Genomic DNA, 20,797 nt, shown 5'->3' on the forward strand with positions numbered 1-20,797 from the left:
CAATTCGACGTGGTAATCTTTATTGTTTTTGTGTAGAACCATTAATGAAAATTATGTTTTAAAGACAATTCCTTTGAAATGTTGGCCGCAACTGCGCCGAAATTCAGCCACCCGTAAACACCAATTTTGAATGACTCTCTGGAGGACTTCGGTCGGTATCTCGTATCTCTCAATCGAAGGTGGTTCATCCATAAAGCATTTAGACTTTACATATCCCTACAAAAAAGTCACGCGTCCTCTGTCAAAAAAAGTAACCCTATTAGAAAAAGTACTTCCAATCTGATCATCTTTTATATCACAGTTTTGAAATGGCAGACAACTTTTCTAAAATTATTATAAGCTAAGTTGGATATAAAGAAAAAACTATCTATTGGTACATAAATATTTGCCAATACAAGAAAACAGAAAATAAAGCTTATGCACTTGGCTGAGTTCAACAAAGAAAGATCCTCGCTGCGCTTCTCTCTCTCTTATATGTTCTGACTCCAATTAGAAACACCTATATTAATATAGTAAAGTCAAATTCTGCTCCATTTTATCTTTCTAATATAGAGGGCCCTTGCTTTACCTTTGCATCACCCACAGTTTCCACATCGGAGCTGGACCATTGTTATCTATCGGAATCGCGAGATCTTTATTTGCTGTTCTATTCCATGCCGCTGTAAAACTCATAGGCATAGCTTATTCTATCGTCTGTATTATTCAGAATCGTCAATAAACACAGGTACATAAATCTTAAGTAGTTTGTTTTTCTCCCATATTCAAAGGGTCGCGTTAGCAGATGTTTAAGGTGCTAACAGTATGGACCAAAAGAACGTGCAACAGCTCTAAAACCGTTAATTTGCGACCCATCTTTGGTCCGTACTATAGGCATTCCTCCTTAGATATTTTACATTTTACAATACTTATTTGGTGTTTTTTGTTAAAATGGCATTTGGAGAATAATAACTATATATAACTACCCAGATGGGATGGTTATATTGTAAGGATAGGCGGGGAACACTAACGGAAGAAAATCCTCTTGGGAACGTGCAGAAGACATAGAGGCAAAGAAAGACCAAAACTTCGATGGTTAGATGGCGTAGATCGGAACGCTGAGCTACCAAACCCGGACCGGGTTGTTGAGCTAACAATGCCCCTGATGATGATATTTTAAATATTTTTTGGCGTGATAACGTCTTATAATTCGATTTAACAGGCTGCACGCACGAAAAAATGTGTCGTTACCTTGCTCATTAGTGTCAATTACTCATTAGTGTTACCTTGCTCATTGCCGTTACCTTGAATAAACTGCAAGCGAAAGCGCGGAACGAACGACAAAGCAAACAAAGCAAACCTACTTAAGTGAGCGTATATGTGTATGTATATGCGCATATGTACATATATAATATAAATTCACGTATTTGTATTTGCATATGCCTTCTTATTGATTATTATTAATTTGATTTACTTGAAGAATTTAAAATAAAACCAAATTGTTAAAATACCTGTTGTTTTAATGTTATTATTATTTTTTGAAGTGATAACGTCTTATAATTCTATGTAGCCGGCTGCACGCACCAAAAAATGCGTCGTTACCTTGCTTGAACAGCATGTTATGTTATGTTATGATATGTTATGTTATGTTATGTTATGTTATGTTATTTTATGTTATGTTATGTTATGTTATGTTATGTTATGTTATGTTATGTTATGTTATGTTATGTTATGTTATGTTATGTTATGTTATGTTATGTTATGTTATGTTATGTTATGTTATGTTATGTTATGTTATGTTATGTTATGTTATGTTATGTTATGTTATGTTATGTTATGTTATGTTATGTTATGTTATGTTATGTTATGTTATGTTATGTTATGTTATGTTATGTTATGTTATGTTATGTTATGTTATGTTATGTTATGTTATGTTATGTTATGTTATGTTATGTTATGTTATGTTATGTTAAAGTATATTATGTTATGTTAATGTTAACTCATTCTCTATATCCATACAAAATATCTATCAAACAAATAAAATTAAAATTTTCTTTTGAAAAATGCAACCATTCAATCAGTATTTTCTTATGACGTTATCACGTTAAACTATCGTCAGTAAACCGACTTTACAGACAACCTCTTTTTTTTAACATCTTCCATAGTGAAGACTTTAGTTCTTCGATTCAATTGCCTAATTTACCTAAAACAGCATAGCTGCCAGAGATGTTACCTTTGAATTTAAAGTAAGGTGCCAGTGTCTGTCTTATGTGATTCTCGATAGAAAAAGAAGGTCTCTACTCTATTACACTTTGTCTTTTCATAACAATGTGGCTGCCGAGACGTAAATGGGCTGACTATTTGTATGATGAATAGAGCTATTTTATTTTTGAAAACAATTGTAAGGTTTTTTAAAGCATGTTGTCTCAGCCATTTATTTCTGCTGCTCAAACAATATTCCAAGCATCAAATTGCAGAAGTTAAAAGCGTTAGGGAGTCACCGTTTCTTAAACCTCGTTTGCTGTCAAAGATTTAGGAGAAGGTTTGCTCAATTCTGACAGAGCTGGGTGTACTGATATGCATTATTTTCAGATTTAAAGGACATAAGAACTAATTCTTCTTCTTGTTCTTCTTGATTGGCGCGACAACCGCTTACGCGATTTTGGCCGAGGTTAACAAAGCGCCTCAATCGTTTCTTTCTCGTGCTAACCGGCGCCAGTTGGACACGCCAAGTGAAGCCAAGTCCTTCTCCACCTGATGGTACCGCATCGGATACTTTCAGAGCTGGAGCCGGAGAGCCGAATGGATACAAACGGACGACATGACCCAGCCAACGTATCCGCTGGATCTTTATTTGCTGCGCTATGTCTATGACGTCGTAAAGCTCATACAGCTCATCGTTCCATCGTCTGCGATATTTGCCGTTGCCAAGGTGCAAAGGTCCAAAAATCTTCCACAGAATCTTTCTCTCGAACACTCCAAGCGTCGCTTCATCGGATGTTGTCATCGTCCAAGCTTCTGCGCCATACGTTAGGACGGGCATGATGAGAACCTTGTAGAGTGTACCTTTGTTCGTTGAGGGAGGACTTCACTACTCAGTTGCCTACCTAGTCCGAAGTAGCACTTATTGGGAAGAGAGGTTATCAAGGCTGACATTATTATTGATATAAGGAGTACTTAATTATTTTTTATGAGATTGTTTCACATAAATTTTGCTATAGAGCTTTGGTACGCAGTTTTATATCATATTTCATAATAGTTTGAGATAGCTTAAAATTTTCGTTAATCCTTGAAATATATTTTTGCTAACGGTTTTGGGGTTTTTCTTTCAAGTAAAAAATGTCGTTTAAAATTCTCGTTAAAAATTTTCACATTTTATTAAAACATTAGTTTTGCTAGAATTTTGCAACGGAGTGCCTTAATAATTAAGTTACTTTCAGAAAAATCCATGACGCATTCCAGAGAAAGTATCTTTAAGAATTTATTACCAAAAAATGTGCCTTTCCTAATTTTATCACTCCATCATTAATGCTCAGATACTTAACCACAGAAACTCAGAAATTTAAGACGTCTCCCCACATCCCCGTCAAGCAAATCATTGCAATGTAAGTAGATATGTATGCGCACACATACAAATATACCTATCTCTCCAAAAACTTATTTATTGTTCACCAAAAAAGCATTGCGTGTGCTCGCGTTTTTCAATAACTCCGCTCATAATTCATAAATATAATCTCAATGGAATTTATTTCTATTTTCTAAAAACAAAAAGCATGCCCACACCACCTGCAACAAGAGCCCACCAACGAGTGCCAACCACCGTCAAACCATATATCAAAATGCGTAAAGCGAAACGTAAGCTGCTGTATTGGCCTGTGCTAAGCACGAGAGTTGCGCTCCCTAGACTCACGCTCATAACGGTATTGTCGGCGTGCAACACAATTCATAGCGGTTTCTATGGCGCGCCACCTCACCTAAGGACGCACCACAGTGCAGTGTTCGAAAGTCTCCAATCGAGCGGGTGGGTGATTGTCAGCGTAGCAAGTCAGGCAACATTTTGAACAAACTTTCAAATTAATCCCGTTGAAGTGTTTTTGAAAATCCTTGCGTGTGTCTGGCGTCTTAGAAACACACACTCGTCTTTTATTTGCTATCTCTCTCATCCCTCTAATATTCGTGCAAATATGAACGTCTTCATGTTTTCTTGCTGGGATTTTGTCTTTACAATATTTTCGGGCGCATGTCGTTGGATTGCCTGCAAAAATTTCATGTTGTTTTAACAGCCTTCCGGCTTTGCGGTGGCAAGAACGGAGTGAAATTCCTTTGTGTCCTGAATTTAATAAGCTTAGTTGCTTGTTTGCCGTGGAGACAAAATTTCGTTGGCAATTAGATCTGGTTAGGTTTAAATGTTTTGGAATTTTTGTGGTTTTTGGTAATGAGATGTGGGGCCGAAAGTGATAAGTTTTTGCGAGCTGTGGAATATTATTGATAGAGGCGAAATGTGCTTGAGCAGATTTGGCATTCAAATAGTGGAATTCGTAGTTAAATTGACAGAAGTTTACGCAGATATCTTTGCAGGTGATTGGTTTGGGTTATATCTATGTATTTATATATACGGTTTCTCAGGTTCTAAGTCATTATTGAAATTCAACAAAATTTTGTTCTATTCAAACTGTTTGGATGGCCTCAAATTATTTTTCTTCTTCTTAGCCTCACAGTCCGTGGTGGACCATAGCTTCATCAACAATTTTTCTCCACTTTATTCTATCCATGGCTACATCTCTCCAGTTGTGTACGTTCATTTGCTTAAGATCTGATTCGACGTCATCTAACCATCGCTTTCGTGGGCGTCCTCTTTTTCTTCCTCCAATTGGTGTTAAAATAAAAGCTTTCCTAGCATTTCGCTCTTTCGGCATGCGCAGTACGTGCCCAATCCATCTAATTCGTTGGGCTTTGATAAAACGTATTATATTTTGTCCTTGAACGATTTCTTCGATTTCATTATTGTAGCGAATGCGGTAGCTGCCATCTATTGTTGCAACCGGACCATATATTTTCCTTATGATACGTCTTTCGAAGCACATCAGCTGATGAATGTCATTTGTTTTCAGCGTCCATATTTCTGCACCATATGTAAGGACGGGTCGTATCAGTACTTTGTACATTCTTATTTTCTGTGCTCTGGACAAATCTTTTGATTTAAATAGTTTTATGTTAACGTAGTAGGCGTTATTTGCAGCTTGGATTCTGTCGTTAATAGCTATCGCCGAATCTTTATCTGCTGATAGTTTAAAACCCAAGTATTTAAATTCAGTGATATTTTCGAAAGCAAAGTTGTTAATACTTAGGTCATCGCGTGTCGTGTTGTTGACTGACCGAATCATGTATTTGGTTTTCTCGGTATTTACGTGTAGTCCCAGAGCTTTTGCATCTTTATCAATACATTTAAAGACGCGTATAAGAGTGTTTCTATCTTTAGCCATAATAAGAATATCATCTGCGTAGGCACATATCTGAAAATCATTATCAAATTATTTAGTTTTCGTATTTTTATTTTGGGAACCCAAGGCCGAAACCGAAAGTTTTTTTAAAGTTTGTTTTAACAACGTGTTGACGACCACCTTATTCGAACTGGTACTCGCTTGACACGACGAAGCCATGATAAAATCTGGCAGAAAAATCGTTTTTAATCCACCGCACGTTCCGAGCTGGACTGGCATGCAATGGTAAGTCCCTGCACTTTAGGGACACCATTCTCTAGTGAGAATTGGACGTCGTATAGCACTTGGAAATATCTGATACACGAATAGGCCGTGTATAGTTCGAAAATGGGTTGAAGGCCTGGTGGGGAAGTCATCTGCGCGGAACTCCCCACTAAACTTAAATTTAAGCTCCCGGTCTACTGCAGTGTTCTTCAAGCGGGAAAAGTATATTAGTATTAAAAAGATTAACATTTATTCTAATAGACAAGCGGCAGTGGAGATACAAGTACCTATTACGCTTAATAAAGGCGCTTTCGATATTAGTCGGCAAATGCTCGACTTTTTCCTGGGTCGCATATGAATACTACTATATGAAAGGTGGCTACGGGTGGATCGGAAGCGCCTGAGGTCAAACCCGCAACTCTTGCTAAGAGTGATACTCTTCACGTCCGCCTAACTTTTCTAATATTTCTAGAACTCAAGTGAATTGCAAGGAGAAGAAAGGACTACAATTGTCAGAAGCTTCTCTCTCACTATGAGGAGATTAAAATCTTTAATTTTTCTGGAGCATTGCGATTACATTTTTTTTTTTCGAAAATAGAATAAAAAAGAGCAGGTATTTTTGACTTAAAGTATCATCCGGTGTCGTGCCTTTAAATAGGCTCTCTTCGGCGCGACATAGAAGGCGCCTTCAACAATATAAATGCAAACGCTATAGAAGATTCATTAGAAGATTTTGGAGTTGAACCACATGTCGTAGCCCTGATAGAAGATATACTCATCAAAAGAAAGGTAACGGCTAAATTAGGAAGCACTACTCTAAGCAGAAAGGTCTGCAGGGGCACACCGCAAGGTGGAGTCCTCTCCCCTCTTCTTTGGATTTTGGCAGTAAACTCCCTGTTGCTGACCCTGGAAAGAGGGGGTTGCCACGTCACAGCTTACGCAGATGACGTAGCAATCGCCGTTAAAGGCAAATATCCTAACACCCTTATGGATATTCTGCGCTCTAACATGGCCACGCTTAGAAGCTGGACTGAGAGCAGGGGACTCGATATAAACCCCTCAATAACTCAAATAATTCTCTTTACAAAGTAACATAGGCTCCCTATAATCTCCCCGCTAACTTTTAAGGGTGTGGAGATTCCTTTGAAAGAGAATGTCAAGTACCTAGGACTCATATTAGACAGGAAACTCACGTGGAAATCTAATATTGAGGAAAGAGTAAAGAAGGCCAACGTTGCATTATACACTTGCAAAAAAGCGGTCGGTATCAAATGGGGACTAACACCCCGTATTACGCACTGGCTCTATACTTCGGTAGTTAGACCAATCTTAATGTACGGAATACTTGTATGGTGGCCATCTGCTCAAAAGGCGACTTACGCTAAAACCATGAGTAAGGTCCAAAGAACAGCTTTTTTGTGCATCTCTGGCGCTTTAAGGACTACTCCAAACAAAGCGCTGGAAATGCTAATCAACTTACCTGCCCTAAATCTGGTAGGAAAACACGTGGCCGCCGCCTCGGCGCTCAGATTAAAAAGTATGGCGCTATGGAAAGACCGGTGCTTTGGCCACGCTTCCATTTTGCACTCTCTGAATAGTCATAAACAAGAAATAGACTACTCTATCCCTAGACTCACCTTTGAAAGACTCTTCAAGACGAGTATACCGTCAAGAAGGGAGTGGCATACAACAAGGCCATGGAGAAGGGGGGAATTAAACTTTTATACAGATGGCTCCAAGCTAGACGATAAGGTTGGCTACGGAGTTTTCTCGAAGGAATTAGGACTGGAACTATCCGTTCGACTACCAGACTACTGCAGCGTCTATCAGGCAGAGGTACTAGCTATAAAAGAAGTGGCTACATACCTAAATACGCACGCCCTAACAAAAACGATTATAAATATATTCTCGGATAGCCAGGCGGCCATCAAATCAATGAATGCGGCTTTACTAAGATCGAAGGTTGCACAGGAATGCCGGGCAGCTCTAAATGATATTAGTGACGTATTCAAGGTCAGCCTTATTTGGGTTCCGGGACATAGAGATATTGAGGGAAACTGTAAAGCAGATGAGCTAGCCAGAAAGGGTACCGCTCTCCAACTGCTGAGTGATAAAAGTACCATTGGAATAGCCATGGCACGAGTAAACTAATAATAAAAAACCACTTTATCCAAGAGGCCAATAGGTCATGGAGAAATGAAGATACGTGTCTAACAGCTAGGCTACTATGGCCGCAAATAAACAAGAAAAGAACAAAGGAATTGCTTAGTCTCTCAAGAGACAATATCTCGAAGGTCGTGGCTTGTTTAACCGGTCACTGGCTATTTGGCAGGCATTCTTCGAGACTAGGAGTTTTCTCCCATGAATATTGCAGAAGTTGCAGAGATGAGGAAGAGGAAGAAACAGTTGAGCACTTCCTCTGCAATTGTCCAGCCCTAGCTAAAATCAGAGCAGGTTGTCTAGGTAAATACTTTTTTAATTCTCTTACAGAACTGTCTGGCGTGGGGTTGACATCAATACTACGCTTCATAAGAGCCACGAAATGGTTCCACGAAGGAAGATAAATGAGGTTCCCGTGTAGCACAGTGGTATCACAACGGACCTATAAGGTCTAAGTGAGTTGGTCGTGCAGACCGACTACCACCATAACCTAACCTAGCCTAACCATCATCCGGGCCTCTCCATTGAACCAAGATCAGAACAAGTATGAGTTTTGGTTTGTCAAATGCTGGATATTTGTAAGTGTAGCGTTTTAGGGTTTCATTTGGAGACCAAGCATGAAATTTACCTGGTAAACTAAAATTTACTTAAAACCATCTCGGTAACACGAGCTCGTGCGGTGACAACTGCGGTGTCTGATTATTTTTGGAATGTTATTTGGGGTTTTCTTTTAAGATGTGTAGTCCATAGATGTCTACATATAACTATGAAATTATTTTGATCGGAAAATATCTTTCAGTATAGCTGGATAGGTGGCCGCCGTAGTCGAATGGGCTTGAGGAGATCGGCCAAACACCTAACAGAAGTGTACGCTCCAATTATTTATTTATTTATTTTATTACAGTACCAATCGCGTACATGAGTGTGCATAGTCTTAATTTGCCTTAGCGACGTTACAAATCGGAAAAGAAAAGCTAATTTTAGGGAGCAAAATTCGCCAGGATTATTTGAGCAACCCGAGCGTGCTTCCTAGAAGAAACGGACTAAAAAGTAGCGATATTTATTTTTCTAATGAATGAGAGTGAAAAAATATCGAAAACACTTAATTTTTTTATTTATTTATTGAGAGGAGTAATAAAGAATTATAAATAATTATTCCTCTTATAAACTAAGCCACTCACTACTAAGGCATTCACTTGTCTGAAGGTGGAGTCTAATGTAGTATATTTTTTTCGTACCCTTCCAGCTTTCGCAGGTTCCAGGTGACGTGTTTTGAGTTAGATACCCTCAGAGCAGCTTTAATGTATTCTCTATTCTGATAGATTCAATAGTTTTCCCAAATCAGAAGAGCAGTCTGTTAAGTTTGACGGAGAAATCAGCTCAAACCCTATCTAATACGGGGATGTTAATTGGATACATTAAATAAAAATCGCAGGTGGTGTGGCTTCATGATTGAATGATTGAACGAATGGAACATGAATTCGTTACTTGTCCGGTTTGCACACTGGTTTCATTTGTCATTCCTTAATTAAGTACAAAGCCCAACATTGGATGCCTGCTGTGATATCTGGCCTTAATCTGACCGTAATTCAATCCACGCTGATCTCAAACAAAAGCGAGATAATTTTTCACACAATTCTCGTACTGAGCTGCCAAAACAGTTTACAACTTTTTAAGAAACCAAAGAAAAGAAAAAAAGAAAGCAGCATGGAAAATCAAAAGCGAAAAAGTTTTAATCAAAAAAGCAAATTCGCTTTTGACTCACATATACTGTATAAGTATGTGAATACGAGTGCATATTTATGTATATCTTATACTCGTAATTAATGCTTTCACATCGAAAACCAAAACTAAAATCGTGTCGATAAAATGCAAATGCAATAAGCTTTGGAAAACAATTTTATGGGCCATTCATATCGCGTGGTAGTCATAGCGTAAAAAATGTAAAGTTTGCGTTGCATAAGTCAAAATGGGGCAGGTGCGAGGTAGAGTCATGTGGCATAAAAACAGACAATAAAAATATTTATACGGCTGCCAAATCGATTAAAAAAGTATCGCTGAACAAATCGCTTACTTTTCTACGGCTTATCTCTCATTCGTTAATTGAGAAGCGTGAAATGTATGCACCCGTTAATAGTGAAACTGTCAAAGTGAAATTAGATGCTGACATAATTTCTGAGCTGAAGCAGTGGAAAATACGAGCACTACACTGCATATTAAAGACTCGGGAAGACCGGCTGAGTGTTGAGCCTTAGGCCGGACATGTCAATTGGCCGCATTAAATAATGATCGCAAGTGGTGTGCCTTCATGAATGAATGAGCGAATGAGTGAACGCATGGAGGATGAATTCATTGACTTGGCAATCAAGTAATCAAGTGGAGCACAGAAATTTATCGTAATTTGCGCAACAAGTGTTGTTGCTTGGTTGTACAGCATTAATTTTCTTTGTTTCAATTTGCGATTGTGGCAGCGTGAAAATGTGCTTTGATCACCAACTCGAGCTGAATTATGAGTTTAGTTATGAATACATGGAAATGTAAAGAATTTCACACCAAAATGTGTGGCATGAAATGGGTGTTCGTACATGTGTGTCACACAAAAGTAAAGTTTAAGAATAAAATTAGTGCACAGTAGACTTGGAAGCAAACAAGAAAATGCAAAATTGTCTAATCGATTGTGAACTCGTACTGCGAGAGTATTTCAGGAATACAAAAAAAAAAAACATTTTTTACGGCCCCCTGCAAAAATAATTAAATCAGTTTTTATTTCACTAACGAAATGATATACGATACTTACTGCAATGTGGCACAAAGTTAATCACCCAAATTTGTTTTTGAATAACTTTTTTAGTAAATAAACAAAAAATAATAATTTTGAGTCATGGAAATATATTGACTTTTTTAAGATACGACATATACCGTTTTTAAAAAGAAAAACTTAAAAATAAAAATAAAACATCCCGCTTCCGGGAAGCAAAATTAAAAAATTATAAGTATAAAAGCTTAAATCAAATTTTTTTGTAACAACAAATTTGTACAAACAAATTTTGCCTTTTCACTTAACGTCAAACATCTTAGAAAGAGTTAGGAAAGCGAACCTAGCTTTGTATGGCTGTAAGAGAGCTTTAGGTAAGACTTGGGGTATTAAACCTAAGGTTGCTCATTGGCTTTATACTGCTGTCGTCAGACCCATCCTTCTATATGGAAATTTTGTCTGGTGGTGTGCTATGCAGAAAAAACATATTCTACTTTATTGAATAAGCTGCAGCGATCAGCGGAATTGGCAATATGTGGCGTCATGAAAACCACGCCATCCATGACTTCGGACATCATATTACATCTGCCACCCTTAGATCTCTTCTGCAAATACTCAGCGGCTTGTTCCGCTTTAAGGTTCAGAGCGAGCTCACAATGGAAGACTGTCGCACATGGACATTCAACCATCTTAGACTCTCTATATGGATATAACCAGTGATTGTGATTATCACCCACCCATTATCTGCTTCGAAAGGAATTTCTTAATGAAAATCTCTCTACACGGGAATGGTTTGAAGAAGATCTACACCGGAAACCGATGTAGGATCAAGGTTATATTGCGAAGAGCTTTCCATCAGTGAATCCTTCAACCTACCGGATCACTGTAGCGTTTTTCAAGCGGAAATAAACGCTATTCATGAAAACTTAAAATGGTTACAGATAAACAGAATATAATCACTGCATTCTTTCAGACAGCCAAGCTGCCCTGCATTCCAAATAACATGAAGGAGTGTCTTACACTGTCTACCTGTATGCCAAACATAAGTGATTTTAAGGGGGTACCTCTCGCAATTTCTAAGCTTCTTATTAAGGGCGCATTAATCATTAATCAGTTCTATAAATCAAAGATGGATTAGTGTAAATACATGTGAAATTGCTGGGCAAACATGGCCAAGGCTAAATCTACGTCTGTCCAGGAATATTATAAAATTGAGTAGACTTCAAATTAGAACCTTAGAAGGGGCCCTCACAGGACATTGTCTCATAGGAAATCATGCAAGGAGATAAGACGTTTAGGCATAAGGCATGATTTCTATCGTAGCTGCAGGAGTGAGGAGGAGTTGGAAACAATTCAACACCTTTTTTGCACATGGTGTATTACTGAACCAAGTAATTGGTCCAGAACTGTATGTATTTTTAGAAAGCATTTCAATTATAAGGAGTTATTAAAAAACAGTTACTGTCTGCCAGTAATAATCAAGGTAGCGCTAGGAAATATGGGCCCACTAAATACATAAATGCTCCTAAATAATATGTACTTCTTTAGGTTCTATTTCGGGAAATCGAGGAATAAGTTATCGATTTTACTCACGATCTATGTAACCGAAAAGAAGAAAATGTGAAATTGGATTACTAAGTAGTCATAGCCTTATGGCTATATATAGATATGTATATGTACAAGGTGGCGTAAAATTAATTTTATTAAATAACAAACGTTGGCTTTGGGAGATGGAAATCTTTATTGTGATCTTTTCGCGCTCTATTGCTTATAAATATCAGATGTGATGCCATTTTCAAGAATTATTAGTTTCCCGACCGGGTGATTAATTTTGGGCGACCTTCAGTTATAGATCATTCATAATGGCTTCTAAGTGAAGTTATAAAATTTTCCATGTAAGCTCTTTCAATGTAACCTGATACATATGTGAAGTTAAATGTTAGGGAAATGGTTTTAAATGTTGGTAATACCAATTTAAATAACTTTTTTTTTTGCTTTAGTAAAAAAGTTATCGAAGAACAAAATTGGGTGATTAATTTTGCGCCACCTTGAACATATGTATATCTCAATTTCGTATTGAATATTATTTAATTGTATATTATTTCGTTTATTTTAATTTTTATTGCTTTGGCACTGGTCATTAAGCGATGTATGTAAATTAGGCCGGGTCGATTTGTGGGGAGGCAAAAAAGTCGCCCATTGCTCTGTGAAAATCATATTCTAGGGATCAAAATAAGAAACTTTGCCAAAGGAACCATACCTCTAAAACGAATTCTGATATCCCCCAATTTGGGTCGAACTTCTATTTCGGGAAATCGAGGAATAAGTTATCGATTTTACTCACGATCTATGTAACCGAAAAGAAGAAAATGTGAAATTGGATTACTAAGTAGTCATAGCCTTATGGCTATATATAGATATGTATATGTACAAGGTGGCGTAAAATTAATTTTATTAAATAACAAACGTTGGCTTTGGGAGATGGAAATCTTTATTGTGATCTTTTCGCGCTCTATTGCTTATAAATATCAGATGTGATGCCATTTTCAAGAATTATTAGTTTCCCGACCGGGTGATTAATTTTGGGCGACCTTCAGTTATAGATCATTCATAATGGCTTCTAAGTGAAGTTATAAAATTTTCCATGTAAGCTCTTTCAATGTAACCTGATACATATGTGAAGTTAAATGTTAGGGAAATGGTTTTAAATGTTGGTAATACCAATTTAAATAACTTTTTTTTTTGCTTTAGTAAAAAAGTTATCGAAGAACAAAATTGGGTGATTAATTTTGCGCCACCTTGAACATATGTATATCTCAATTTCGTATTGAATATTATTTAATTGTATATTATTTCGTTTATTTTAATTTTTATTGCTTTGGCACTGGTCATTAAGCGATGTATGTAAATTAGGCCGGGTCGATTTGTGGGGAGGCAAAAAAGTCGCCCATTGCTCTGTGAAAATCATATTCTAGGGATCAAAATAAGAAACTTTGCCAAAGGAACCATACCTCTAAAACGAATTCTGATATCCCCCAATTTGGGTCGAACTTTTTAGTTTTTTTTCTCATGTAAAGGCCAAAAATGGTGATATTTTGAAATGATTGCATGGGGAACCCCACAGGGGAGTTCCAGGGGGTGTGCCACTGGCATGGGTGGATCGGCCGTCCAAAGATAGTGGGGGTCCGTCATACATTTGGACTCGATTGGAGCACTCTAAATGGGTCAAAGTGGGATTTTTCGTTCGACCCAAATTGGGGGACATCAGAATTCGTTTTAGAGGTATGGTTCCTTTGGCAAAGTTTCTTATTTTGATCCCTAGAATACGATTTTCACAGAGCAATGAGCGATTTTTAAATCGACCCGCCCTAATGTACTGGGCAAATTGTTAAACAACGTACTTAATGTCATGTAATGGTCAAATGTATAAAATAAAGTGGGGGAAAAAAAATTTCGTTAGACTTTTATAAACAACCGCTTTTCTAGTGGGCTCGAGTAAAAAAATTGTTGGTCTACCCTTGAATATTTTATAACAAAATTTTTGGCTATAAATAATGAATACAATTTGTAGCCAATTCATTGGCTATTGAATGCAAAGTTGTAGTTTTTTTCTGTTTATTTCAAGCAGCATAATTTTCATTTTTTTTAAGCATTGTGTTAGCCAACAAATATATTTTTATAGATTTTATGTTCATTAGAAATATTAAATAAACCTACCGCAATTGCATCCATTACAGCGTTCACCATTTTGGTAGTTGTTTTTGTTGTTGTTTCCTCTGTTCACTTATTATATTTCTCAATCTTTCTTAATTTTGACATTTAATTTGTAGACAACACACGCGTTGGCACTCTGCTGGCTGCATTGGATCAACTACCAGAAACACCAACATAAAACTTTATCCACCAAACGCGCCACAAGCACTCGACACTTTGGCCCCTTGGCCATCTAAGGCACCAACAGTGAGGCGAATATAACAAATACGCACATACGCATACACTTTTTCTCAATTATTTTATTTTTTATACTCATTTAAACTGCACTTGTATGTACACACATACATGCATAGATATGTAATGTATCAGCGAAGTGGGTCTGTGTGTTTAATAAGACCCCATTGCAAACGTTGTGGGTCGTGTTAGCCAAATTAATCCGTGCAAATACGCCAAGCAGATTCTGTTATTCAAAGCATCAAGTGATTAACGCCTGACCAGTTGTGTGACTTGATCGGTGTGCTTGTATGTAAATATGTAGGTGAGTTGGTGAATTGGTGGGTTGCTCACTGCGGTTAGTTGATAAGTGAGCAGCTTGGCCGGCATCACTGAATCGTTAGCTGCATACGTACATACATACATACAAACATATTTTGGTTGGTTGGCTGGTAGTTGAAAACAAGCGAACGTTGGTCAGTTGTTGGTTCGGTTGTTGCCGCAAATTGATTTCGTTGTGAACAAACCAAAAAAATGTTTGATGTTGGTGAAAGGTGATGATGCCACGTTTGCATATGAACGCGCACACACAGACGCACATGTGTGCGCTGTTGATGATTTGATATTTTTTTTATTCTTTTTTCAATTAAATTTTTTTGTGTTTTTTCGAGTTATGATTAAAATTGAAATTTCCTTGCATGCACATAACTTCGTAATTTCTGATTGGTTTTATTTGCTTGTCGTTTTATTTCTATGGATTATCACTTCAATCGACGAATTTCGTTTTATATATTTTTTTATTATTTCTACTTTTTTTAGCGCGCACAACTAATTGAGTTTTGTGTTTGTTTTGCTAATATGAAAATTTGTGTTATTTGCTTTTTCATACACATACACACATACATACATACAAATTACACAATTTCGATTATGTTTTAGATTGTTTGCATTCTTCTGCTCTCCAACTGATGATATCACAAATTTCGTTTGAATAATTCGATAATTGAATTTTCAAAAAATTGGATTTGTTTTTTGCATTTTCTTAAAGTATAATATCTTTAAAATATTGTGTGAAAATTTGAAGTGAATCCGACTAATACTTTTCCAGTTATTCAACAATTAACAAAGGCCGCTCGGGCGCTCCGGAGCTCGATAGCAAAACTTTAAATGCGTTTTTCTCAAAACTATGTTTTTTGAACTGGTGATCACTGTAACTTAAAACCGCTTGGTAGATTTCAATAAAATTGATAATGCTTTTGAAAAATATGAAAAACTCGTGCCTGATTGAAAGATTTTTTTTTCAAAAATTTCAATTTTTTTAACAATTAATTTTCGGTTTTATGCTCGCAAATCTGAAAAATATTTCGTGAAGCCGCCATATTGTAATTTTGAAAAATAAATTGTTAAAATTAGTATTAATAAAACCAATTTCTCTTGTCCGATTGATTTTAGATGAATCTCCAAAGATTTGTATTGATCACCGCAAGAGACTACTGGAGAAACGGCCTGCACACAAACATTAATTTTTTTTTCAGTTTTGTTAAAGTTAAGTCGAGACATGTTGTATTAATGCTATGTGTTTATTTTTGTAATATAAAGCAATTGACTAGCAAACAAAATGATTGAAAATCATCATTTTTTGGGACCTCTGACTACCACTAACCCCTTAATATGCGTTGAGTACTTTTATACTGGATAACGAACATAACCCGATATTAAAAATCGATAAAAGGCATCCCCTCTGGCGGCATCATCGGTCTTTATTTCTCCCGAAAAGAGGTAGGAGCTTTTGTGACGATGTGTTGAAGAAGACGTGAAAATGTCGATTTGTCACAACTTGTTGGCATTTGCGCTTCGACTGCGTGGAAAATTTTACCCAAGGAGCTTGGCTTGCGCGCCTATACGAGTAAAATGCAGCTCGCGCAAGAATTGAAGCTAAATGACCACGTTTGCGTTAGATTTGTTATTCAGATTTATTGGAGAAGTAGTCGAAAATTGCACTAATCGAATGGGCCATTTAACCCTAGAAGGTTATCGTTATTTTTATAACGTAGAGGTCATCCCTCGTCGATTCGATGACGACATTACTCAAAATCATGAATACATATATTATCCTACCTATCAAAACCTACGAAAATCAATATATTCACATTGCTTTTTTATATATCTTCTAAATAAAACAATATCAAATAGTTTTTCTTAAATCTCTTTATTATAAATACAATTTTCACAGCTCTGATTCATTTGGCTTTTGTACAAAAAACAAACTAAGAAACAAAAAAAATTAACAATTTAATAATATAATATTCACTGAATAGTATATTATTTTTTCATAAAGATAATGCTATTAACTAAGAAAATAAAATACTTTAAAGAATGAAAGTTGTCATTTTGTACTATTTTATGCTTCCCACAAAGACTTTTCTTACATTTTGCACAAAATTATTTCGTCATCCGTCGCTTAGCATGGGGACAAATTGCGCAAATCTTTCTCTTTTTTGTTAAATTTTTTGGGCGATTAGTATCTGCGGTATTTTCACTGACTTAAGAAATTTGAACCTTGCTTTTGTCATTATCGAAATATATGTTGTTCCATCATAAGATCTGTCAAACAATTCATCTGCATACAGATGCTGATTTTTCTTGACTGCTGTTAGTGCCAAAAGTCCAATTAAGGCAGAAATTTCATTTGAAGAAGTTGCTTTCCTTTGAGCTTCATCTGTAGTTACAAGTAAGATGATTAGCAATCTCAATGTTTGTCTATTGAACAATTTCCTCCACGATCTCTGGTGTGATGAATATTTGGAAGCATTGCAGTGGGTCTGTTATATTTTTGCAATGGCGTGTTGGTCCTCGAGCTTTATGTACTACATTTAGACCATAACGATAAGATTTGCCCTTTTTTGTTGACCACTTATGTTTTTTTTTGCCCCGCAAAATATGTAGATTTATTAAAATAAATTATATTTGACTTGGCTCTCAATAAATGTAAAGGCATGTTATCTTCATCTGTGTCGGTTGATTCTACTGAAGAACTGGCATCCCCTAAGCTTTCGTTTTGTTCGATTTATGCATCAGATTCTAGATCGCTGTTGTCTAACTCATCGTCTAATCCATTCTCGTCGTCGCACATGGCAAGAAATTTTTCAATTTCTTTGTCAGTATAAATTTTGCTGCCACTCATATTGTATTACAACTGTACATACCAAACAGATAAATAAACAAGAAAAATAGCTTCGGGACGAAAAACTCACACAAAGTTCATCGTTCGTCTTTTCGACTACGCATTTTTAAAAAATAAATACTTACAAAGATCGTACGAAGCCAACCAACTGCAAGCGTTAACAGCTCAACAGCGACTAACGCTGTAAAAAAGAAAGGCCTCTTACAAACAAAGGAACAGTGCGATAACGGTAAAAAAAAACTCGCGTCGTCGAAACGACGAGGCATGACTTTCCAAGGTTAATTCGTAGCGGTGGGTGACATGTACCGGCTATCATTTTAAAAAATAAATGTCATGAAATTATCTACCACATTAAAAGAAAAAAAAAATATCCCAACAATATTTCAGTTTTGTGTTATCATTTTATGTTCTCAAACCCCTAAAAAACACCCTTTCATTTCAAAAACTTCATTGTTTTATTTCCGCTGACAAATTTTATTCAAACATTTTCATGCAATCCTTTCACAATGAGTCTTAGGGCCAACGAGGGTCTGGTCTTAGACAAGCAACCTGGCTAACCTAACCTATATGAACCTTTGAAGCATATATTATGCTATCATCTGAGATGATTTTGTGGAACAAATATAAAAACAAATATATTTTATTTGTTTATGGAAGTGTTTGGTATTTTGAAATCACTCCAGCTCACGTAAATCTAAATATTTTTCTCAAATATTTTTTGACGGAAGTCTTAAACTAAAATAAATAAAATAAATTATGTTGGTCACGGTTCTATTAGACAGACTGTACATAGGAATGTAGATGAATGCCTTATAATTGATTCAGCTCAATCTAGGTGGGGCCAAGTTATATTGATAAAATGAGCGATGCTGGTGAGCTGCAATTACTTTTTGGTGAGGCACCCTAATTTACAAACACAAGCTCGTATACCTCTATATGCCTAAATTATTAGCCAATGATTTGTTGTTAGGAAAATTTCGATGCAAAACAGTTTTTAGTAGCACTTTGGTTACTTCATTTAAATAATTTTACGCGCAATGTTGGCTTATAATAAAATAAACTTTGGTGTAAAATAAAATTCCCACGATTAGTTACGTAATGCATTTCATTGATCGCTTAACAAACTACTTGGTATTCAACGCTTTTATTGCGACTTAGCCATTAACGAAAAAAAATAAAATAAATAATAAGTAAAAGTAAACATAAAATCTCCAATTTATTGCAGCTTGAAAAATATTGCTACAACTATTGACCATTTTCAATATCTTTTTAGCCTTTTTTGAATATTTTACGCACAGTTTTATTAAAATAATTCCCCCGTTTCTCGTCTTCACTCAATCAACGGCTATTTGTTTCACATAAAAACTTCAAATTTATCCAATAAATCTACCCACGCTATGGCTGACGAAGTATTGAATATCACAGGTATATGTAGATGCTCATACATATATATGTATGTGTGTAGGTATGTATGTATATCTGCATTCACATAGTTACATATGCAAGCCACTCTACTCTGCGTGATGCAACATTTTTTAGCGTTTGCAACAACAACAAAGCTCTGCTAAAATTCAAAAGCTTCACGAATCTCTTTGATTATCGCTTGAATTGATCGCTAATGAAAATTTATCGAGATAGAAATAATTAAATTGCTGATTTGTTTAAATAAATAATAATTGAGAAAAGTTTTAAATGCAGATTTAGCATTTTTGTGAGATTTCAACATGTGAATTGCAGTGTGGGCACACTTTTTCGTGTTGATTTGGTCTCCAGGTAAAAATATGTACCTATACAAAAAATATATTTTCAAATATGTATAAAAAATGCATAAAAAATCCACCTAAGCGAGTACTATTTTTCTCATTATCATTTTTCATAATACCCTGGGTCAACGTAAATATTGTTGCATGAGGTCTCAACCAATTCTAAATATTCCAAGCGTGAAGTTGAAGCTCCAAAAAGGATTTTGCTTCATCTCAACACAATTTTTAATAATTTTTTTGTTTGCCTATTTTATGAATCATTATCAATACGAGGGGTGCCTTTTATATGTCGGGATTAGAGAACAAAAACAAATTTTAATCATCGAAAACCACTTTATTGTTTTTCAAAATATTCTCCATGAAGATCCCTTCCCTTCTGCATGCGTTTGAACCAATTGTCGAAGCATTTTTGCCACTCTGAATGAGGTACCTCCAAAACATGCATTCTGAATGCCGCAACCGCTTCTTCAGGTGTCGAAAAACGTTGATCGCTCAGTTTGTTTTTACGTACGGGAATAAAAAGAAGTCATTCGGTGCCAAGTCAAGACTATACGGCGGATGACCCATTAATTCGATGTTTTGGGTGCTCAAAAATGCAGTTGTTTGAGCCGATGTGTGAGAGCTCGCATTGTCCTGGTAAAGAGTGATCCGTTTTTGGCGATTGGTTTTCCTAATTTCTTGGAAGACAACTGGCAAACAAATGGTTGTGTATCACTCAGAATTTACTGTTCTGCATTGTTCTAGTGGTACGGTTGCGGTTTCCGAAAAAACAGGTGACCATTTGCTTGGAAGTGCTTCGTGCGCGAACAACTTTTGTTGGATTTGGCTCATCTGGAAACACCCATACAGTCGACTGCTGTTTACTTTCGGGCTCATACGCGTAAATCCACGAATCATCACCTGTCACGATGGTAATTGATGGAGCTTCATCGCCAAATAATGAATTAAGTTCATCCGTGCAATGTCGCTGAGTTAATCCACGTCGAAAGTTGTAAAAAATAATCGCACGAAAATGTTCACGATTTAATTCCATTTTTGGATCGAGATGAATCTTTTAAGTTACTCGTACTGGAAATAACACAAATAGCGCTGGTATTTCAAAACGTTCTGAGTACGTAAAAGCCAAAAAATGTCAAACTTTGCGATACAGCTGCCAGTTGCCAGATTGCAACACCAGGGTTGCCAAATCCCGAAATATAAAAGGCACCCCTCGTATTACATTTGGGTTGCGTATTTGTGCGTGTTTGCAAATATTTGTACGTAACTTTAATTTTTTCTAATTATCGGCTGAGTTGGTGTTAGTCGTTTGAGCCGCCTAGAGTTTGCG

The 20,797-nt window shown here is 36.4% G+C and overlaps 1 protein-coding gene across 1 annotated transcript in view; it reads right to left on the bottom strand.

Moving 5' to 3' along the window:
• Window positions 1-20,797, bottom strand: part of LOC129239180 (mucin-5AC-like) — a 235,159-nt gene that overhangs the window by 166,948 nt on the left and 47,414 nt on the right. The window contains exon 2 of the mRNA XM_054874517.1: window positions 14,314-15,376. Coding sequence (XP_054730492.1) covers window positions 14,314-14,343 — 30 coding nt within the window. The 5' untranslated portion in view covers window positions 14,344-15,376. The remainder of the gene's footprint in view (window positions 1-14,313; window positions 15,377-20,797) is intronic.

This window comes from Anastrepha obliqua, chromosome 2 (assembly GCF_027943255.1).
Source record: "Anastrepha obliqua isolate idAnaObli1 chromosome 2, idAnaObli1_1.0, whole genome shotgun sequence".
Taxonomy (NCBI): domain Eukaryota; kingdom Metazoa; phylum Arthropoda; class Insecta; order Diptera; family Tephritidae; genus Anastrepha; species Anastrepha obliqua.